General features: G+C 40.2%; 1 protein-coding gene across 4 annotated transcripts in view; it reads left to right on the plus strand.

Annotated features, from left to right (window-relative positions):
• Dock4 (dedicator of cytokinesis 4) overlaps positions 1-24153 on the plus strand; it is a 409351-nt gene that overhangs the window by 228080 nt on the left and 157118 nt on the right. For all 4 annotated transcript variants that reach the window (XM_028872268.2, XM_028872271.2, XM_028872270.2 and 1 more), the window contains exon 13: positions 15906-16031. In XM_028872268.2, coding sequence (XP_028728101.1) covers positions 15906-16031 — 126 coding nt within the window. The remainder of the gene's footprint in view (positions 1-15905; positions 16032-24153) is intronic.

Raw genomic sequence — 24153 nt, forward strand, 5'->3', positions numbered from 1 at the left:
CCTAAAGAGGCTGGGTGTTTTATTGTTTGTTCTTTGTATTAATACTGTTGTCTTACTGATAGGTTGCATCTTTGAGAAATACTCCACCTCTCCTACACTTCATTTCTTCCATCTTTTCCCTGTAGATTTTGCTAACACCTTTTTTTGATTACTTGGAATTTAATTGTTGTTGTCCTTGTGACTACATCTGTTAATTCCAGAAGGAAGGGCTGCACACTTGACCTGCTGGGTCAGAGCTCCGTGTGTTTCTTGTCCTTTATCAACATTACTGACTAACCCGATTGCTTCATCTTCCTGGATCCTTAAAGGAGACTCTACCAGAAAATGAGACACAAACCAACTTAGTCCTGAGCCTTCCCTTTTCTATTAATAACTACTGTACTGTAAAAACAAACAAAAAACAGAGTTGCTACTACCTTTGTGGAAAATGAAAGGCTCCATTGTAACATACTACCTTGTATAAAGGCCTTATCTCTGTGATGAGAGCCATCCCATTTGATTATCCACTAGGATACATGAGTTCCTTAGCATCTGGGCACATGCTGGTTGTGCCTGGTTTCTGCTGTAAAGCCCTGCTGACTCTCCTGTCCTTAGGATGTCCAACTTCCCATACTTCTCTTTCAAGTCTGCATTCCATCCAGGTCTTACCCCATCTGGATGACTTGGACACCTCTCATCACTGCCTGATCCCTTCTAGCTCTTTCAACCCAAGACCCGCCCAGCTCCAAGCCTCATCAATGTGCAGTACTTTCACAGAGTAAAATATCACAGCACACCTTCTAAAACAAAGACCTTCACACTTTCCCTCTAAATACTTCCTTCAGTTTTGATGAGTTATCATTTCTGTCACCTTGATCTGTGTCTTCTCCCTCAGGAGAGGGAGTTAGAGCCCAGGAAGGCATTTGGGCTCCATTCAACTTCATTACTGAATTGGAGGCACTCTAGTCACTTACTTAAAAATAGTGAAGAAGACAAGAGTACCAGAAATTCAAGTGGAGAGTTGGGGTGTGGAGTGTTGAGTTGTCACAATGCTTAGATGTGACACCTTCTACTGTTTTCTCCATGGACCACGGAATCATTGAGTAAATAGGTCCACTGCCACCAAATGATTTCAGGAGAAATTGAGTTCGTTCTATGAAAGGGCTGCTGGTTTGCCTGTTATCACCCCTTCTTTTCCTTGGTCATTGGTACTGGGGGAAAAAAGGAAGATTTATTTTAATTTGCTTTTGAAACAATTCTACCAGCTAATTGCAGGCCTGTGGTTCCACTGATGCCCTCCTGGATGGTGAGTCTGTGATCTTGTCTGTATAATAGGGAAAGGGATAAATCTAGAAAACTAGCATTTCCTCTCTAACCTAAGAACTTGCTGAAAGGAAGATTCACCGCTGTGTCTGTTGCATTTAGAAAGTGGGAGAAAACAGTGAGTGATCCATTTAACTTTAAAGATTAAAAAAAAAATCACTGAATTAATATAACTGTAATTAGGTTAAGTAATTTGAAATTTTAATAGTTGTGTTACATGGGACTTTTAAAGTGTATTAATAGAAGGACCATTGAAATTCTAAAAATGTTCATTAAAAATAAGCCACATTTGAGTTTGTTGAGCAAAAATGATTATTATAAACATCGCTTCGGGTAGATGGCAGTTGAATTCTAGGAATGTAAAATTAGACTGAGCCAACGTCATTTACTTAGGCAAATGCAGTGGTAAGACCTAAGTCTATAAAAAAAGTCACTGACAGGACTGGTGAGACAGGTCCATGGGAAATGAACTTGCCGCTGAGCCCGATGGTCTGAGTGAGAGCCTCCAAGCCCACAGAGTGGAAGGAAAGAATAACTCCCATAAATTGTCCTGTGACCGCCACATGTGTGCACATCTCTATACACACACACACACACACAGAGAGAGAGAGAGAGAGAGAGAGAGAGAGAGAGAGAGAGAAAGAGAGAGAGAGAAATGTGAAAATCACTGAGTGTCGTTCAGTACATATTAATAGAAAATTCAAAATGTTTTCATATCATCTGTGTGTGTATGATGTATTCTAGTTTGCATGCATGGCTTATAAACAAAAGAAATCCTATTTGCTAATCAGGTAAGTTTCTAGAATCTGCACTTTTGCCTTAGTAAGATGAGTGTGTACCATCATACTCCTCCAACTGTTCATTTTAATCCCCATGAGATTTTGCAGGAATAGCCACGTAAGGAGCCTCCTACATAGAGAGACAGCAGTTTGGCTCTATGCAGGCCGTTACAGTATTCCTTAGTTACAGTTGCAAAGAGACTTCTATAGTATTGATTGTGTTTCTGTGTTGAGAGTCCTATCTATGCACACCAGTGTAGTCATTTATTTTAGTATCTTGCAGGTGATCTGGTACCTGAGGATGTTATCAGTGCCCCTGGCTGTTGCAAGTTGAGTTTGTAAACTGCTTTCTCAAAGGCTAAGACAGAAGTAGCACCTTATGACACCACCTATTGGCTAGAAAGATAGTGTGGTACTCTTCTTGTTTATTTTGGGAATTTCCTAATTAGACGCCCATGTTGTCTCTTTTATGTTTTTGAAGTTTATTTTGTGGTCAGTTAGTTCTCTTCAATTAAACAGTACCGAGTCATGCAAATACTTACTCATTTCCCATAGGATTTTTTTAACTACATTTTGCTATATTCACTTTACCTGTATTCCCCAAATTTCTGTATGTGTGCATGTGTGCACAGTCACTTGACTCATCATTACTGAGTGGCTGGAATTCTTAACGTTGGTCTCTTTGCTCCTTTGTGCGTGTTGGTACATATGTACATCTCAGCACCTCTGCACACACACTTGTGTAGATATGTACACTGTGTATCATACATGCATATATGTATTTCTTTCTTTTTAACTACCTAAGAACAAACTGCTGACTCAGTTCTTCTCTACCCCAAACCACCATATCCAGTGTACAATATTAAAATCAGGAACTCAACATTGTTATAGTAATATTTCTGATATGTAGACCTTATTAAATGTTTGACAATGTTCTCAATGTCCTCTGTAATACAAGAAAATACAGGCTATATCATGTGTTGTTGTCATATCCCTTCTGTTCCCTTTTTCCTTTTAGTTTTCCTTTATATAGTTCAAAATATAATGCTAAAAAGGCTGGAGAGGTGGTTTAATGGTTAAGAGCACTCACTGCTGTCCCAGGTTCACTTCCTAGCACACACGGCAGCTCACAACCCCTCTAACTCCAATTCCAAGGGATCTAGTGCCCTCTTCTGGCTTCAATAGACACCAGGCATACATGTGGTACATATACATATATGCAGGCAAAAGATCACTCATATATATTTAAAATTTTTTAAATATATTAAAATACAATTTAAGATATTTTTATTAATTAAACTTATCATTTATTATACGTCCCAACCAGTTTACCCTCCCTTCTCCCCTCCCATACCCTCCCACTGTTTCTGTTCAGAACGGGGCAAGTCTCTTATGGGTGTCAACAAAGCATGGCATATCAAGTTGAGGTAGGACTAAGCTCCTTCCCTTGTATTAAGGCCAGGCAAGGCAATCCAGTATGAGGAATAGGTTCCCAAAAGTCAGCCAAAGCATTAAGGACAGCCCCTGCTCCCACTGCTAGGGGTCCCACAAATGGACCAAGATACACATCTGTCACATATATGTAGAGGGCCTAGGTCGTTCCCATGCAGGCTCTCTGGCTGTCAGTCCAGACTCTGTGGCCTCCTGTTTTTAAGGGTATGTGCAGTATTAAAAACAAAACAAACAAACTAGCTTCTAATTAGAAGCTAATGGAAATAGTGATTAGAGTTTAATGTTATTATGTATAGTAGTTACATTTCTCTAACTTTTATATGATCACTAGGTGTCTTAGGGTTTCTATTGCTGTGAAAAGACACCAGGTTCACAGCAACTCTTAGAAAGGAAAACATTTAATTGGAGCTGGCTTACAGTTTAGAGGTTTAGTCCATTATCATCATGGCAGGAAGCATGGCAGCATGCAGGCAGACATGGTGTTGGAGAGGCAGCTGAGAGTTCTGCATCTGGATCTGCAGGCAGCAGGAGAAGAAAGTGAGATACTGGCTGGGCGTGAGCATCTGAAACCTCAAAGGCCAGCCCCAGTGACACACTTCCTCCAAGACCACACCTATTCCAACAAGGCCACACCCCCTAATAGTGTCACTCCTTATGGGCCTATGAGGGCCATTTTTATGCAAACCACTGCACTAGGATTGCTGTGTGCTGCTATTTTACACAACATGTTGAATGCGCTAAACAGTCATGAATACTACTGTAGTATGTAGGAAAAGTAGCTGTTCTTCACCCATCCTAACTTCTTGACTGATCCTTCTGTGACTAAGAGAGATTAACAAAAGAAAATATTGCAGACTTGATCTGTGTGTTCTGTTGCAGAAACCTGCATTAGCGGTGCTGAGGAAGTGGGCAAGCCTTAGTGCTTTTACAGCAGGTTGAATGGAGAGTAGAGAGTCAAAAAAACATGGCCGAGTTCCTGATCTCATGGCAATGAACCGGGGGTCTTAGCAAAGCTTATTTGTTTAAGTGCTGCTGGAACTTCCTTTTTGTATGTGTGAACATTCATCTGTATGTTCTCCTTGGGCATGAAGAGACATATTTTTGATCCATCTCATTGAAGACAAGCAGGTCAGAATGACCTGCTAGCACAGTGTTTTCTTACAAAATAGTACACTAAAATTCCTTCATTGGGGGTATCATTATTCTGAGCACCATCACTATGCAATATATATGAGAAATGACTTTGAGCCAGTGGATACTTAGGTGCTTGGTGTTCTGAAAAAAAAATAAAAATAGGTAATAATATTTACTATAAAAATGAACAAATACATAAAAACCCTAGACTAATAGACGTAAACCAAGGCTTTGACATAAACCTGTGTGTGCCATGAAAATGTTGCTCTCCTGAGTCAGAATAAGAATGGAACTTTAAAGTGGAAGACAGCAGTCAAGAGAAACTGTTGAAATCTTCTTAGAGTGTCATCCTCCTCTGGTGAGCGTCGGTTTCTTCCCAGCTCTCATCTCTAGCTGGTGAGTTTACTTTCTGGATAAGACTCTGTGAAAGTAAATAATGGTGGATGTCTCTACTGTTCCTTCACTGGACATTCATTGACTTATGGGTCAGTCCTGTCTTATTTTCTCTATGATTTTTATCCATTGGCTAACTACTTCCTTGGAGAAAACACAGCATTTTCCAAATTTTGAAATTTAGTGGAGGAGATCTGTGGACCGACAGCTATAATCAGCAAACAGTGCCCATGTTTTTCTCGGTCCTTCTGCATGTTAGGAGAGCCCAGCAGGAAGGGCTAACCTCTTGCCAGATTCCAGGAAGCATGATGATTAACTTTGATGGTCACCTTGACTGGATTAGAACCAACTGAAAGGCAAGCTGCATAGACTCTCCTGTGAGGAATTTTTTTAATCAGATTATTTGACTTGGGAAGACCTACGTTAAATGTAGATGGTGCCTCTCCCATGGCTGCTCAGATAAAAGAAGGTAGAAGGAACACAAGTGTATGTATGTAGTAAGGATTCCAAGTGTTCCTCTCACTGGGATGTTCCTTCTCACTGGAACGTTCATCTACCATGCTGCTGCTCCAGCATATCAGCACTGATTCGTTCTCCTGTTCTACCCATATTTGAGTAGTATCAATATTAATGATATAAATCTGTGGCTGTCCAAGATGGCGGTATTCAAGGACACCGAACTTTTAGTACATGGTCGTTGATAGTGTTTCAGTAGATTGGTGTCCTGTGACTTCTCAGAACAAACTCGTCACAAGATCTATTCCAGAGTTTACTATTTGGTAGCTGGGATGCACCCCTGAAACTTATTTCTCTCTTACTCTGAGCAAGTTCCAAGGGATCCAATGTCCTCTTCTGGCCTCTGAGAGCATTGCACCAGTATAGTAGCAATAGGAGGAGGGATCTTTGAGATAATTGGATTGTGAGTGGTTGAGAGGAAGATGCTCTCATGATTGGTTTTATAGTACCTATGTGAAAAAGACCTCCAAAGTCTTACCCTTTCTCTATCATGTGCGGATACGGTTGAATGAGAATTAGGCTTTTCATTTGAACTCAATCACAATATTGTAAAACTTACACACTTCACAACATTTCTAGTAGAGTAAGGGTCTGGCAGCGGCAAAAAGGGCCTAGCAGGATGCTTTCTGTCGGGGGCTTTTACACACAATAGTGTCTGTTTTCATGGAAAATGGTTTCTCCATTTTCCACCTTTCTGTATTTTCTCTTTTAAAGTTTGAATGCTACCTTCTCACAACTAACTTCTGTAGCAAATTTTCTGGTTTATTTTCTAACAACTACAATTAAAATGAAGGAATTTTCTGGTAGAACACACAAAAAATGGTATGCAGGAAGTTGAGTAAATGAGCACATTTTTTCTTAGAGTGGGGTCTTTAGTAGTTTGAACTACTTAATAATACATATTCAACTATAATTTTAATATTAAAATTTAAAATGTCCTGTGTTTAATGACTAGTAAGCACTTGAAAAGTATTCATTTTGTGAGTAATAAAATAAAAAGTAAAAGATTCATGCTGTCAGTTATAAGATACATAGCTGAAGCTTGTTTTGTTGTCTCCTGGTGCCAAATCAGAGGAAACAGTGAATTGGAGGTGTAGTCAAACCCTAAGGGAGTTTTATAATTTCCCTGGCTTTGAGGACCGAGCCCCTAAGGTGCTTTCTGAATCCTTTGAAATGACTCTTAAAGCGCCTTCCCATCTTCTGCTCACAATGTGAGAGCCCTCTGTGTGCTTTAGAATACGACCTTAGCATAATGCCTTAGACATGCAGTAGTTCACGGAGAATATGAGTTCTTTGAATTTTTTTGCAAAAATTACCAAAATTAAAAAGGGGTTAGATATCCAATTTGGAAGAAAAATCAATATAACCTAGAGGAAAGATACAAAGCCTGAGGTTTGGGGACTGTTATGCTAATTAATAAAAAGAGAAGGGAAAGGTGCTGGGGACTGGGTTGAAGGTCCTACATTATGTGTTTACTTCCACAGTCTATGATCAGGACAGCCTGCTGAGACTGGTTGTCATCTTCTACAACACTTTGTGATCGTAAGTTTAATCCCTCACTCGTTTTCACCTACACTTTTAAAATTACACATAATGAGTGTCCTGCCTGCTCCTGTCCTATGCCAATAGCAGACCTTTGTTCCACTAGGAATATTTTAAAATGAGTATGAGGTTTGTTTTTTATATCATGGCTGAGTTCATATGAAGAGCCTAATTCCAGCCTCACTGTTGAATTTGTTTATTTTGGGAAAAAAAAAAGTTAAATGAAACAGTCTGGAACCTTTTCTTAGCGTATTCATATTTTTAAATGCTGACTTTTATGAAGAAGAAGGACCATTAGAGTTGAGTAATCAAAATTCATGAAACTTCTATTTAAGAAAATCAAGTAAATGAGGATTATTATAGATACACCAACTACATTCTTCCTTTCATATCCCAATAGTTCAGTTTGGGGATTCATTTATAACTATTTCTGGATTGTAATATGCCCTTTAACTCATGTGTGAAAATCTCATTACATGATTAGCAAATCTATTCTTAGCTCAAATATTTTTAGCATAATTATTTATAGAGCATGTATTTTAATATCTTATAATCTTTCTTTCAAACTTTTGTAGAAACTCAAAATAGAAAATAAAGAACAATAGTGCAGCTGGGCATGTCGTTAATCCTTGCACATGGAGGCAGAGGCAGGTAGATCTCTGTGAATTTGAGGCTGGTATGGTCTACATAGAAAGTTCCAGGCTGGCCAGAACTGCATGATGAGACTTTATTTGTGAAAAAAAGGGGAAAAAGTACAATCTTAGTCTTTAATTGGTTTATATGTCTTAGGTCAAAGTTTCATCAATATCAATGTTATTTACACTTTAATTTGGTACATTATTGAAATTTTGGAGGAGGGGGGGTTGTCTTTTGAACAAAGTATGGATAATGGTGGTGTCCCTTAAATGCTTAAATAGTTAGAATATTTTTGAATGGTTTTTCAATTTGTTAATTTACAGTTCCTATTCAGTTGCCCACTGGAGGCATTCTATTACAATTTCTTCATGGATTACTGCGTTATTGGAAGAAAACAGAGGCCAAGAATTTTTAAATAAATTGATTTTCCAAGCCTGATATAGTCAGCTGTGTTACCCATTCTTCTGCTTCAGACAGGAACGTGTGTTCAAGGACTTCAGTGTGGTCAGGGGCCAAGCTTACTTGGCATGTGCAAAGCCCTAGTTTTAATCCAGTGTAGAGTTAGGGCAGAAGGTAGAGATGTGTTAAGAAATTGAGAAATAAAGTTCGTAGAAAGAGAAATCTTGCCCTTCTATGTAAAGATGAAGCTCAAATCTAGAATAATATTCAAGTAACTTGTCTGGTAAAATGAGGGCCCTGACGAGTGCTTAAGTTGAACTGATCCAAGAGTGTTAAGGCCTAAGACCAAATAAGTAGTGCCCAGAAGTCCTCTAATACAGCCTTAGAAAGCTGTTGTCTGCTTTAAGGGCTAATGGGCAGAATGATTCTTCCTCAGTACATTGACCTTTATGCCCTTAGTCTAGATTTACATTAATGCAATAGTTTGCAAAAATTCATACTTATAAAATTTAAATTTTGTGTGTGAAAACAAAACTAATCCCAGCTGAGTAGTCTTTTAAAAAGTAAATATGTGACCATTGTACATTGTCATTTCCACACTCACATGGGTGGAACTCCTGTGGGGGAAACATTCACCCAAAATGAGTCATAATAATATTGACAGGATTCAGTTGCCAATAAGAGGAAGCAGATGTAGCCAATGAGAATCACAACATCTTAGAATTTTAGATAAGAAATCATCAAGAAAAGGCTATGATATAATGCAGGGCAGTCATAATATAAAATAACAAGATTTTAAAACTAATTTATAAAAGATGTTGACTGATTATGTATTCTGCTGACATTACTCTACACACTGGCATATCACATTTAAAAAAGCAAAGTCTGTATCAAGTTGGTGCTGAGATTCTAATGGTCCTAGAGAACCAAATACAATAAAAATTCTTGTTTCATGTCATTGAAATAATAATAAGAATGCTTATCTAGGGAATGAGAACAGTTAAAAAAATGAATCGATATGTTGAAATTAAAGTTTAATTCAGTCAGGATTCTACACAAAGGGATAATGAGATGGAAAAAATCTGAATAAACACTTAAAAAATAGAGAGAAATGAATGGAAAGACCAGTGTGTGTCTAATGGGGCTTCCAGAAGGTGCTAAGAGTAAAAGAAAAAAGCTGGAATATTTGAATGCTAAGAATTTGAGAAATGGAAATGCTCAGTTTTGTTTTTTTTTTTTTTTAAAGAAATTATAAAGAAGGTAGATACAATTAAAGTTGTATCTAGGTAAGTTGTGAAGCTACAGAACACCGAAGCCCAAACTAAAACCTAGGAGGAAAATTTTGATTGCCTTTCTTCCCCCTAAAAGTAGTTTCAGCAGTTAGAAAGGTCTGAACGTCACGGAATGTCTCAGAATTGCCATAGGAAAGAGGCCAACTTTGCACTCCATCTTTGCCACATTGTAACTTCAAAGTGAGGATTAAATAATTCCAATTTCAAATTCAGTCATGGAAAACCTACCTTCCACTTTCACTGAAAGAAGCAGTAGGAATGACCATGGGGGAAAAATCAGAATGGGGTCCAGCAGCAAAACAATGTGAGGGTCAAGAGTGTGCCGGAGAATGGCAACATCCAGGAAATCCACCCAGCACCGGCTGCAAACAGCACGTTAAATGATGTCCTCTTTAGAGGTGCAGAGACCTGCCACGACCCCTTCCCCATTGTAGGAGGAGATGTAAACAACTGATTAAGTACAGACTTTAAGTCCATTATTGCTGTTAAAATGTTTGAAAGTAGAAACAGAATATGTGATTTCCAGAGTAGTAGAATAAAAACAGGTAAAATAAGAAAACCCAACCCATTGTTTATAAAGTCATCATCTTACAGTTTTACATTGCTATATGTTCACAGCTATGTGCTCTTTGGTTCATTAGAAATGAAGAAGGGAAAAGATGAAACATAGAAAAACCTGTAATTGAAAAACAGGAAGGTAGTAGGGATGACATGGACCTGCTTACCCAATGGCAGGCTGAACATCCCAGGGGTTCAAATCTCTGACTTGTTCCACTTTCGGCTTCTATCTAGATGTAACACACGAAACCCCGAGTGGGGAATTTTCCACTTTCCCATCTCTCTGTGTGGATTGCTCATTGTGTGTTCCAGTTACATCTTGTCTCGTCTTCTGCGTTAGAACTGTGATGTCCATAGGTAGTTTGGCCTTAGAACCCTCCACAAAGCTATGTACCCAAAGCTATGTATCTCTCTAGTGATAAGACAGCCCTAGTAAATGTTTTCCTCCTCCTTTTTTTATTTTATTACTTCCTAAAGTTTGATTTTACTTTTTTCAATTGCTAGTGTACATTTTTCCCCCACACGGGGTCTCATGTAGCCAAGACTAGCTTTGAACTTGCTTTGTAGCTGAGAACAACCTTGTCATTCTCCTGCTTCCACCCCCTGAGTGCTAGGCTTACAGGTGTGGACCCCACCAAGCCTGGATGAAAGAAATGATTTTCATATATGGTTGTTGGGAAACTTATGCAACTTGGAGTGCAACCTAATTTGTTGGTTTCGAGGCTGGGAGGAAAGGGGGAGAGACCAGGAACAGGTCAGCATCAAACAGTTCTTCCACAGTTGCAGCATCACTTTCTGTCAGGCCTTCCCTAGAGAGTTTTGTAGAACTGATGTCATTGTGTGTTTTGGAGACGGGAACTAGAGTACAGAGAACTCCACACTGAGACAGCGTCCTGCAGCTGTACCGTGTACTTCTTAAGCCACACGCACACTTAACAACGCGTATATTTAGCAAATGTATTTGTCATGATTTTCCATTTTGCATTGCTGTGTATTCACAGATACATGTTATTCGGCTCATTAGTGACAAAATGGCTGATGTTACTAAAAATTAATTCCGGCTGCTACTTATAATCATGCTGTGCTTGCCACTTTTAAGATAAAATTGCAGAATTTCATGAATTTAAAAAGAGCCATCTTCTAAAGTGAGTGAGCTCTAATCCCCATAAAATGAGAGCCACCAAATAGTCCGCAGACCCCTCAGCCTTTCTTCTTCACACTGCTGCTGTGCTCTGGGCATGATAATGAATAATACACTTTCAGGGTTGTTTTGTGTTTTTCTTTTCCAGACTCCAGATTAATTAATGACTACGCTTTTGCTTAAAATTACATACCAGGTCTTTCTAATTGGAGCTCAAATGTCGAGGCCAATGTAAAAGCTCAGTTTAATGATGACGTTTCTTCAAATAAAGGAACATTCCTCACAGAGCCAGCTCATGTGGGATACTTAGTGTGGGTTACTGTTCCTGTGGCTGTGATAAAATCCCTGACAGGAGCAACTTAAAAGAATGAGGATTTATTTTGGCTCCTAATCTTAGACTGGATATGATCCATCATGGAGTGACACAGGAACAGGAGGCCACTGAGTGCATTTGATTCCTCAGTCAGGAACAGAGATGAATATGGATGCTAAGCTTGCGGTCTCTCTTTGTTCTCCTTATTCAGTCCAAGACATCAACCCACTGGTTTGCAGGAGGTGCAGTCCATATTCAGGGTGCTTCTTCTCTTCTTTAGGTGATCTATCTGGAACCACCCTCAGAGATGTGTGTCTCCTAGGTGATTCTGAATCTAGTCAGGCTGGCAGTGAAGGTCAACCAGTACTTACATCAAGGGCTGGGAAAGAAAGGCTGTACAACACTATTTATATATTTTCTAAAATTAAAAATAGTTCTTCAGCTAGCTTTACAGGTTATCATAATACTCTCTAAAGTTTTTCTCTCAACTTGAAAATCCTTTCAAGTAATAATTTTCTGTATATTCCTTTCATATAATTTGCCCATTCTCCTTTATAGTCTATTTACTCATATGTATCTTGATTTACCAGTTCCTTAGGAATAGAAATTCTTTTTTTTTTTTTTTTTTTTTTGGTTTTTCGAGACAGGGTTTCTCTGTGTAGCTTTGCGCCTTTCCTGGAACTCACTTGGTAGCCCAGGCTGGCCTCGAACTCACAGAGATCCGCCTGGCTCTGCCTCCCGAGTGCTGGGATTAAAGGTGTGCGCCACCACCGCCCGGCTCAGGAATAGAAATTCTGTGGTATATATCCTTGTATTCCCTCTTCTGCCGCCTTCTCATACCATAAGCTCCTGGTCATTTCAAAGAATGGTAGAAAAAGTGTGCAGATCAGGCTTTAGAAGTAGTCACCTCTGAGAAGTGGTAGCATGCCTAGATAGTAAAGTAGAATGTCGAGGATGGGGATACAAAGACAATTCCTGCTCTATGATCCTGCCCTGAGTCATAAATGACGAAACCTGAAAGGCTAAGCTAGTCTTCAAGTATCTAGAATGCTTAAGGAATTTTCTTTTGTCCCTTGTGTTCATTAAAATAATTGACAAAAATTTTTATAGGATTATGTTGTACAATGTGAGACTTTGATTCATGCATACATTGTGAAATGAATAAATGAAGGTAATTAGTTTTATGTCATCTCACATACTTGTATTTTTGTGGTGAGAACTTTCAAGGTCTGTCTAATTGGAATTTTATATCCCTTAAACAAATCTTCTCATGTACCCTGTTCCCCTCCCAGCCCCATTCATCCACCAGTCATCACTCTACTCTGGAGTTGAACTTTTTCCACATCAGTATGTAAATATTTGCCAAGATTTTCCTTTGTAGTGATGAGTAATCTTTTGCCCAATGTGTTGTTATTGTTCTGTTAACTCATTTGTTTAGCCTTGTGGTTGTAAGGTCATGATAACTAAAGACCACTATAAAAATAAGATCAACAATTTCTACAATGGCAAAATAAATAGAAATGCGGTTGAGTTTCTGTGGAGCTGCTCCGTGTGTGGGTAGCTGCTGGCACCTCATGCTCTTTTCTTGTTTTGTTCCATTTTACTGAAATTATACACTGTCTTTTCTTTAGTTAAGAGTTGTAGGTTGTGGGAAAAACCTGGATGTTTTGGGCAGGGCATGTATATTGTAGCCAGGATATGTAGCATGTCTTACCATTCAACTGACCTTTCGACTTCTTCACTGTGAATTCTGCATTCTGGAGAACCTGGGTCAACTGCAAATGGCAATTACTGCTCCCACTACCGCCAGTTATTACCACTAGGATAAAGAAATTAGCCACATCTGTGGCTTTATTCTCTCTATATATTTAATTCTAGAATGCATCCAACTCTTCAAGTAAGTTTCCTTTTCCCCACACTGTTTTATCTATTTTTCCCCATCACTTTGGTATTTCCTTCCTACATCTATTAGCTGGCTTCCCTCTGTCAGCTGCCTCCTTAATGTCCTTTCTGTCCTTTGCCCTCTCCTCTCTATGGCACTTGCTATCTAGACATTGAATTGATGCATTTCCCTGTTCATCATGACTCTTCCTCCATCCATTTCTTTCCTGAAAGTATATTTTCTCCTTTTCATATCTTCTTTAATTTCTCCAGGATGCCATTATCTATGGCTAAATGCTTTTTCATTATCCAATTCTCTAGAATGAATTCACTTTTTGTTTTTAGAAAGGGAGGGAAGGAGGGAAGAGGAAGGGGTGGGAGGGAAGGAGGGGAGAGGAAGGGGTGGGAGAGAAGGAGGGGAGAGGAAGGGGTGGAAGGCAAGGAGGAGAGAGGAAAGGGTGGGAGGGAAGGAAAAGACTACAGGCTAAATAAATGCAGCACCCATTGAACAAAACAAGAATCATAGTCAGCTTTACATGGTCCTGCTCCTATCCTGAAGAACACGATTTCTGGTTTTTCGTTATTATTGAGAATTCTCCCCCTGCCCTTTGTATTCATCACATAGTGTTACAAGTATCCCCATCAGATCTTTCCATAAAGGCCCCAGTAAAATGATTTTCATTTGGGAAATATAACAGAATCTCAAGGATTGTGTCAGTGCATCTTATTCTCTAAGAATTTTGGGATTTTTGAACAGTGCTCCCCCACCCCACCCCCGACAGGAAGAATGGTTTTTGTGAAACCGTGTGGTGCACATGGTTCTTCTACAGATCCCAGTTCCTGGTGATGTGAATGGTGATGGCGTAGGTGTCGAAGGCAGGAGGACAGTAGTGGGAAGAGAGCAGAGGCTGTGATGAGGTGGGAGCAGCGGAGATCAGGAGTCAGCAAGAACAGCTGCTAGGACAGCTGGATTAGAACATGTGTTACCTGGTCTTTTGTGCCCGAGCCTCTGAGTTTTGAAAGGAATCAGTAGTGCCCCATGCAGTGTCCTGAGGCTGCACTGAGGGTCGCAGTCCATCCACTTGTCCGGATGGCTGACCCTTCCAGACTTCATTCCACGTGGCTATGGAAGGGCAGGTCCTGCTCCTTTTCTCCTGCTCTCAACCACCCAGTTCAAAGTGAACAGGGTAGGTGGGGTCAGTAAGGGCAAGTTACCTAGAAATAGAGAACAGGTCCAAAGTCCTGAAACCTGCCAGACTTCACTCTCACAGCCCTTCTCTGAGACAGGCATTCTACTAGATAAGCCTGTGGTGGCGTCCTTTCTGGTTCTTTTCTTTGTTACTGCCTCTTTCTTAGAGCAAACAAGTCAACAATAGCTCTCACTGGTCTGTGTTCCTCATACTATTTAGGGGAGAATAGAAGGAAGGCCCTCGTGTGGCTGCACTGTGGATAAGTTTGAAGATTTTCCATCACAGTGTAATTGAAGTCATTTGTATATCATTGTCTTTGGAGAGCATTGTAGTACTGTAAATTGATGACAGTGGATTATTCAGGAAAGGGTGGTGACAAATGATGATGTAGATTAAAGATCACCGGGAACAGATTTATTATCTTCTTCACTCCATGATCCAAACTCACTTTTAGATTGAGTCCAGGTTTTTAAAAAATTGAGTCACTGTTTTTTAAAACTAAGTCGCTTTGAAAGGTTCCATTTTCTATGACTGATCCAGGGGAGGTGTCTTTGTGTTTTTCTTGTTTTAAAATGTTGAAAGAAGGAAGGAGGAAGGGATGGAAAGAGATGTTGTGTCTTTGAAGTGTACATACTAGCATTTTCACATTAGTTTCCTTTTTGTAGTTCTTGCCTGAGAATTGAGAAAATTATATATGAAATAAACATTGTCTTTTGCATATCCTGCTGTGATAATGTCACTGTAATTGAGGGAAAAAAGAAAATCATAATTTTGTTACTCACTAGATTCCTTTTTATTTGTCAAAGTGTCCTGTATCCTAACAAATTCTCAGAAAATAATGCCATCTTGAGTTTCTATATTATATCATAATAAGAACATAACCTTGATTTTATTACAGTCATCTTTGTTGCTTTAATTTCAAGAAAAATCATTATGTTTAAAAATCCTTGAATCCTTTTATCTTAAGATTTGTTTTCAGGCTTCTAATATTTGGCAGGTCATTATCTACAGGCCTTGTAAAGTTGAAAAAGGATAAAGTTCTGTTTTGATCTCATTGCCCATCGTCTATTTCAAGACTAAGTATTGGTAGAGTGGTGTGTTCCAGAGAGTCAGGGCTGGAGAACAGGGTGCCATGGCTAGAAGCCTGCTTCTTGCTATTAATTCTCTGCAAGTGATTCTCCAATTCCTAGAAACTGGAAAACTCTAGTGTTAATGTTGGAAAAGTGTTAGTTGGAGATCATTTCTAGTTTCTATCACTTTTGTGTGGCTAGTCAAAACGGATACTGTAAACCTGAGCTTGTTGAAGCTCATTTGCTTCTTAGGTAACATGGTTACTTTTCTTCTTACCATAACTTGAGTGCCTCTCCTTTGTTTTAGGATTAGCAGTTTCCCTCCAGCTGCTACATGGAGACATTGAACAAATCAGAAGAGAGTACTCCTCAGTGTTCTCTCATGGAGTATCCATAACACGGAAGCTGGGTTTCTCTAACATTATCATGCCTGGTAGGTGACTTGGTATGCACTGAAATGGTGAAGTATGCATATATTTGCTGGTTTTGACATTTGAGAAGTTGTCAGCTTTGAAGAGTTCATATGGTCCATGGGCCATGTGGGAAAATTGAGATATATGATAATGAGCAAATTAAAAATTACTATCTGAAATTAAGTAACTGTGGTGGCCATGGCTGCATTTCACTGATGACTATAATAACAACAAAAGCTGAGATAGCATCCAAAACTGTTTTATCCATTTGTGGAGAAGTATAGGTCATGTTAGGTGATGTCCTCATAGGGCTTTTGTTTGTTTGTTTGTTTTATCATGGAGAACAATATATTATAATCACAAAACATGATGAGTTATACATAGATGGTCAAAATATTATTAGAATTGTATCTGAAAATCACTCTCAGTGCAGGCCAGCTTGTTTCTGTGCGTACCTTCAGGCTTATAGAGGAGTTTTCAAAGGTGTGGATGGAGATGTGCACATCCGAGCAGTAAAGGAGGTGATGATCAGAGGATGTGGTAATCAAGCTGTAACATTTTGACTTCTTCCTCCATGAGATTATTTTCAGTCCCCTTTAAAAATTCAACCTTGTATTTTAATATAGCTTAAGGATATATTATATACTGGTGAATTTTTTACTTGATATATTTTCTCTTTTTTTATTATTCATACAGTAGGGTCTTCAGAGCTAATGATTCTAGCCCTGCCCCAGGTCCCTGCTCTCCTCGGTGCTGATAGTTAGCACCTGCTGCAGTTCTGAGGGACAGCTCCACGGCCCAGCTCTGAGACCCAGTGGTGGAACGGCTTAGAAAAGACCCACAATGCTCTGCATTGCCCAGTGTACCATTTAGAGATCTCTTGATTAAAATTCTCTCCTGCAGGGAAGGCTGGAGAGCAGCTTGGAAGGCTTTCTGAAGTGACCTGGCCCAGTCAGCCTAAGCATGTTGCAGGACTGTTGTGGAAAATGACTGTTTATAGATCTGTTTACTTGGTGACATGCTATTTGGTGACTCTAGCAGCTATTCATTATTTCCTGTAGTTGCTATAAATAACTGGTATTTCCTCTTTAACAAAAAGGAAAAACATTCATCCCACCAGGAAGCAAGTTGATGGGCAAATCTAATATAAAAAACATATGTAGAGCAGAGTGTGGCCAGCTCCTAGGAGAATTCCTCATCTTGGTCCCTGAGCAGTATCACTGAGAAATGGAAAACTGTAAAGCAGGGTGGCACTTCTTTGGCTGAAGGATTGTCTGGGTGGTTCTGTGCTCATATGGCTTCAGTCTGGTTTTAATAATGGAAGGATCCGAGAAATGAGGCTTGCTTCTGTCCTTCTCTGCCAGTGCTCTGTAATGTATGCTTCATAGTGTCCAGGAAAAGAGTCCGTCCAGACACACACAGATCTGCATGGCATCAGGCTACAAGAAAGCTTTTCAAAAAGCACTTCATCGTTTCTTTTGTTTTCCCTTGTCTTCATTGACTTCTTAATTTTCCAAACAAAATAGAGATAAAAAGAGATGTATGTATGCACTTAAACATCAGAGAAGAGCTTTCAGACTTACTTGAATTTTTACAGCGGAAAACACAGTCATTGCTCTGCTGCCCTTTGTTGTTTTCAGAATAACCAGTCCATTCTCAACAGTGGCTTGGTGAAATCTTGAGTTGAATGCCCAGTGAGAAAATATTTATGAACAACATTTCTGACCACGGAGTCCTCTGGACAGTCCACATGCACAACCCCTCCTACCTCATTTTCTAGACTGTCCTTCAAAGTTCATTTGCATCTAGTGTTCTGATGGGGTCAGGATAGGTGAGGCACATCTCCTACCAGGAGGGCCAGGTTCATGAACACAGTCACCCTCTGTAAAACGGATGGCCTGTACCCTTGATGCAGACAGAAGCAGACATAGAACTCTTTTCCAGGTCCGCAGGATATGATCAGTGCCTCTTTTTGAAACTGGACAGCCTGGAAGCAGAAATTCTTCCCTTGGCCTTGCTGTTATACAAGAGAATCATTTATCACTGGTATTAAGGAGGAGGTGGAGTCCGCCTTTGTGCTTTCAAGCCTGTGTGTCAGTTATTCGGTGTTTATTGGTTTTTTTATAAGTATTATGATTACCGTCAATTTTTTTAGTATACCAATTTCCAGCTACAAAAAGTCATTTTCTAAGATGCGTTATCACTGTGGCGTACAAACCAAATACTGTCTCTGATAGTAATTTCATGCTGTGATCTCTGAAGGAGGACAGTAAAATATTTAAATCACTACTTTCCCACAGAAATGTAGAGCGAGCCCATATGTAAGTTCAAGTAACAAGTAGCCACTGTTTAAAAAGAAACAAGAAGTGGTTAAATTAATTTTAGCAGCATATGTTATTTAACTCAGTGCATCCCAAAATATTACCTTGATAGGTAATCCATATAAAGTTTTTCTAATGAGTTATTCACACTGTTTTCCAGTTTCAGTCTTTGGAAGCTGCTGAGTATTGGGCATTCACAGCCCATCTGTCTATAGCCAAGTCACATTTCAACTGCTCAGTTGCCACATGGCAGCAGTTACTGTATTGGACAGCCTGCCCCTAAATGTCTTAACAGACCCCATGCACACCAGGCCCAGGCCATTCTGAGTATGAGGAAGGCCTGAGTTCCACCAGACATCTTGGAACACAGTTGACTGATGTGTCTGGAAGGTCATGAAAGACTGACCTACTCCCCACACCCCTTAAGCTCTCATTCTTACTCCAAGTTAATTTTCGGGGAAGATCTTTCTTTCTCTCCATTATGTTCCCTCTACACCATCTCCCCAGCCTATGCCCTGTCCCTGAAGATGTTCTTCCACGGAGTAATTGGTTAAACTTACTTTTTGTTAGGGAACCTATCATTAATACTTTCTGGAGCTTTTTGTAAATCTTTAAGGTTTCTAACCCTAAAAAGAATTAAGGTGAGTGTCCAGGGTGATAGGAGGAGCCAAGAACTGAGATCTGGAGACTAATCTGATATTGAACTCAATTTTTTAAAATTTATTTTGCAAATACCTTGATGATTTATAGGTCTGGGATAAGAATATAATAAATGTTTCCCTCGTGTTTTTTTAGAAAAGGAAATTCATTCCTTAAAATATAGGTATTATGCTTTACTACTTACTGGTAAAGAAGCACGGGTAACAGAAGGAATTAATCCAGCAGTAATCCTCATTTTGGAGAAAGTAGATTATAGCTAGTATGATATGATTTAATCTTTCTTAAAAATATATCCTACTTGGTCAAGATCCGTCTTGCCTCTAAGCCCAGCTACTTGAAGCCTGAGGAAGGAAGATCACAAATTCAGGGCTTGCCTAAGCTTATCACAATATTTTCTAAATTTAAAGTTCACTAAGCTTCGCAGTGGTTGTGCATCACACAGGAACCATCACTTATCTTAGATCTGACCCCCTGGTCACGTGAAGAGATGGTATACTTTCAATAAGAGGATGCCAGTGACTAGAGAGAGATGTGGGACTTCCTTCCAGCCTCAGATCAGACTAGACATGGAGATGGTTCACAGAACTAACAGTATTTCAAGACTAGTCTGACCAATGCAGGATGGCATGTAATGAATACCTTTTCCTGCGAGTCTCTTATGACAATGGCTGAATTCTCTATTGAGTTATTGATAATGCCTTACACACATATCATAATCTCTACACATTAGTTTCATCTATAAAATGGAATGGAGAGTACCTTCCTATAAATGCAAGAGATCTAACTAGACATTCAAATGCTTTGTGAAGAACCCAACTCATAGCAGGCATTCAGTAAAGTGAACTGTTGCTGCTCAGATTGCTGAGAATACTACTGCAGTGGATTACCCCCTGTCTAAAACTATCAAGACCAGTAGTGCTGGAGACTTCAGAGGTGTTCTGGAATTTTGAAATTTTCCCATAGGACGGAGAGTGGTGGCACATGCCTTTAAACCAGTGCTTGGGAGGAGGCAGAAGCAGGCAGATCTCTATGAGTTTGAGGCCAGCCTAGTCTATGTAGTGAGTGACAGGCCAGCTAGAGCCTACATAGTGAGACCCTGTCTCAAACAAAAGGGAAAGAAACAAAAGAAAGTTCTATATGAGATTTATAGATTTAGCATCCCTACAATGGGAATCTGGAATGTGCCAGGCATTGGTGGGCCGTGCCCCTAATCCTGTCCAGTCACTACCATCAGTTATCTAAGTGCACGGAAAATCCTGTCACTGCATATTTTGTGCATACTACTGAGGGGTGGTTTTTCTCTAATCCCGCAAACTTTAAATGCACAGAGGAAGAGCTGGACTGGCCCTGCTGTGACTCTGTACAATGGGTACATGACTGGGTCCTCGTGCATTTTGTGTCTATGTTCAGAGCAATCACAGGGCAGCATCAAGGATCCAGAGGTGTATCCTATGACAGAGACTATCCTTGCTCATTCAGGTCACATCATCCATCATCCCATTGACTGCATCCACCGGAGGGCTTTCGCTTTGTCCCCACCGATATGCCCTTATCTTCATCTTGCCTACAATATTTTGAGAAATTTCTAGGTGTATGCAGGCTTCCTAGCCAGTAGGCCTGCTAATGAGGAGAGTGTCATGCACATCAAATTTGCAGAGTAATGAACCTGGGACATGTGCAGTGTTAATAAACATTGTCGCAAAAATAGCTTCTCACACTGGCACTGTGACTCCACTTCAAACTTTATAGTTTGTCTCATAATTACCCAAGACGCTTTCCTAACACCAGTTGGGCTTATCAGTTTTCTCCAGAGTCCTCAAATACATTGATTTTAATTAGCACTCCTCTCAGCCTTCTCCTTCTGCATATTTTGGCAAAATGTAGCACCTTGTGGTATTGGAACATAGCAAGCTATAAAATTCCTGGGGAGAGGCATATGTAGGATGCCACCAGAAGAAACGCTCTTCTCATCATGTGTTCTCTTTGCAAAGGAATCTTGTTTAATCTAAAGGATCTGCACAAGATGAGGGCAGAGTATCACAGGAATGGTAACAGTTGAGGAGCAGAATAATAAGGCCTGTGTATAAGGTTTTCACCATTTTTAGCGGTGTTTTTTTGTTCATTGAAAGCGTCCAACATTTATATAATACACACACACACACACACACACACACGCACACGCGCACACACACACACACACACACACACACACACACACATATATATATACATACATCACATCCATCTACTACTACTTTCCTCTTACTCCCTCTAGTGTCCCTACCCTGTTCCCTCCCAGCTTCATGTTCTGTTTTACTTTGCGTTTTTTAATTAATAACCTCATGAGTCCAGTTCGTGCTGCTCATATACACATGGGTGTGGGGTCACCCACTGGGCCAGCAGCACCCTACCAGGAGCCACAGCCCCGAAGGGAAGTGACACTCCCTCCCTCAGCAGCCATCAACTGCTGACAGCTCCTCCAGTGCAGCAGGGAGAAGCCTCCACCCATGCTGGAATTTTGACTGGTTTGGTCTGCCGAAGTATGAATGTACTCTATTCCAGTTCTTCTATAAGTCAGAGAAACAGCATTATAACACAGGCGTCATAGGGACCGGCAAGATGGCTCAGAGGGAAAAGTGCGTATATGAAGGTCAATGACCTGAACTTCATCCTTAGAATCCATTAAAGGTAGAAGGGCAGAACTCATCCAAAAGACTGTCCTCTGAACTCCACGTGTTCAGCATGGCATGCCCCCACCCTAGTAGTAATAATAAAAATAACAATAATAATAATAATAATAATAATAATAATAATAATAGAGTTTTAAAGCATCCTGTCTAACACTTTCTTCTCTTCACCTTTACCTTTATTTCATTACAGAGTTTTTATTGTCCTATCTAGACTTTAGTTCACAGCATAGCAGTGGTAGAGAGGGGACTAGAGCCTTGATCTCCTTATTCCGATTGTCTTAGGACCCTAAAGGCATTAGACATACTTGGACTCAGCATTTCTTTAGTCGTAAAGGGACAGAAGAGTCCATGTATCATGAATTCAGTCGGTTTTGGGAACTGACTTGAGGATGTAGCATCTTTCATTACTTTGCTCCTTTGTTGAAATAGACCACTCTGCTTTGTTCTTGTGAGGGCCCTCTTACTGGCCTGTTTGAGTTCTCACTCCCTCTGTCCCCAGTGAATACTGTCTACCTCTCTTTTTCATCGTTCTGTTAATCCACAACAGTAGTCATCATAAATATGCTTCACATTTTCCTTATTATTAAAGATCTGACTCGCTGGGGCTAGGGAGATGACTCTGTTTGCCAAATTCTTGCTGCAGAAGCCCAAGGAATTCAGATCCCCAGCACCCACATAAAAGCCAGGCTTGGTGACAGGCATGTATATTCCCAGCACTGGGGGTGTGGAGACAGGAGGACATGCTGGGCAGTCATGGCAGCTAAGGCACCAGCTCTGGGTTCAGTGGGACACCTGATCTCAAAAATAAGATGAAGTGTAACCAATGCCTGGCTGCCGAGCCTGCACTCACAGGTGCACATGTGAATTCACCACATACAACATGCACATGTAAACCTAACCCACTAAATAGGGAACTTCTACTGTGTTTGCTGTGGCATGTCCTGGATGTAGAATAGTGTATCTGTATATAGGAAGTGCTCACAATGCTTTGTGAATAGTGGAAAGAGAATACATCAGATACTGGTGGCACATCCCTGGCCTTCCATCCTCTGAGCCTACCCCACAGACACGGAGCAAACCTTTCAAGCCCCCCTCACCCCTCTTGCCTTGCTGAAGTTGGGGTTTCTGTGACCTTCCAGTCAAAGAGAGCAGAAAGTACTCAGGCATTTTTTTTCAGGATAGTAAATCCTTCTGCGGCTTGGAAAAGCTGGTCAGTCTCTGGGAAATTCTCAAGGTAAAAACCCCTATCTGTCAGCCTGTAGTTCATGGTCTCTGAGAAGTGTTGCTTACTCCACAAAGCAAGAAAACTATTAACTAACGTCTCTGAGGTACCTTGGTTTGAAAGTTGGTATCAGGACAATTGTTGTCGACATGACCTTCCCCTGAACAGACATGTGCACGGCATAGTCTAGCATCCTAGCTCTCTCCTGACTCAGACAAAAATCAGTTTCTGTGTTGTTGACTCTGTGATGGAATTTCTAAAATAAATACCATTAAAGGAGTGTCCGTGCATGTAGAGTAACGGTTATATAGCTGACCCTCTGTATCCACAGCTAACGATTCCCCAGGATCAAAGACATTCGGTATAGAGAACCCTTTCCTTTGCTCTTTATCATTCTCTAAACAGTGCAGTACAGTAACTATGTACACGCCATTGGATGGAAAAGGGACAGACATGATTTCAAATGTGTTAGGGGATGTGTGTCAGTTCTACACAAATAATTACACTAGTTTGTATAAGGAACTTGAACATTGGTGGATTTGGGTATCTGTGAGGGTCCCTGGAACCAACCTGTAGTGCATACTAAGGCACATCTTCACTGTGATGAGATCAGTTATAAAAGAGCTAGCAAACTTGTGAACTTTTTGATCCACTGACTAGAAATTGAAAAGCATGGAAGCAGTTAAAACAAAAAACTTTGAAAGAATATTTTTGGGAGTTGGGGGGGGGCAGTGGCAAGGTCTCACTATGTAGCCTTGGCTGGCCCAGAACTTGCTATGTAGACCAGGCTAGTCTTAAACTCACAGAGATCCACCTGCGTCTGCAACTCAAGTGCTCCGATTGAAGGTGTGCACCAACCACCACACCTGGCTAATGTGTTGAAATACGTTGCTTTTCTCCAGTAGTTGTAAATTCATTGTTTTCTGAAGTTGAGCTTTATAAGCTGTGTGAACATTCTAAAATTCCTGAGACCTGTCTACCAACTGTTACACTAATGGATGTCTTATGTACTCTGTTAAAGGACAGGTAAGGTTTAATGCTTCTTAGGCCTTACATGGTTTATCTACTTTATGCCTGTCTGTGTCCAAGCCAGCAAGGGGACTAGAATCGTCTTTGTGGAGAAAAGTGACTAGACATCTTGCCTGCCCCCAGTACTGGAGAGCTAGAGCAGCTTTTTTTTTTTTTTTTTTTTTCTTCCCAAGACAGGGTTTCTCTGTTTAGCTGTGGTGCCTGTCCTGGAACTCACTCT

The sequence above is a fragment of the Peromyscus leucopus genome, chromosome 14 (assembly GCF_004664715.2).
Source record: "Peromyscus leucopus breed LL Stock chromosome 14, UCI_PerLeu_2.1, whole genome shotgun sequence".
Classification (NCBI taxonomy): Eukaryota; Metazoa; Chordata; class Mammalia; order Rodentia; family Cricetidae; genus Peromyscus; species Peromyscus leucopus.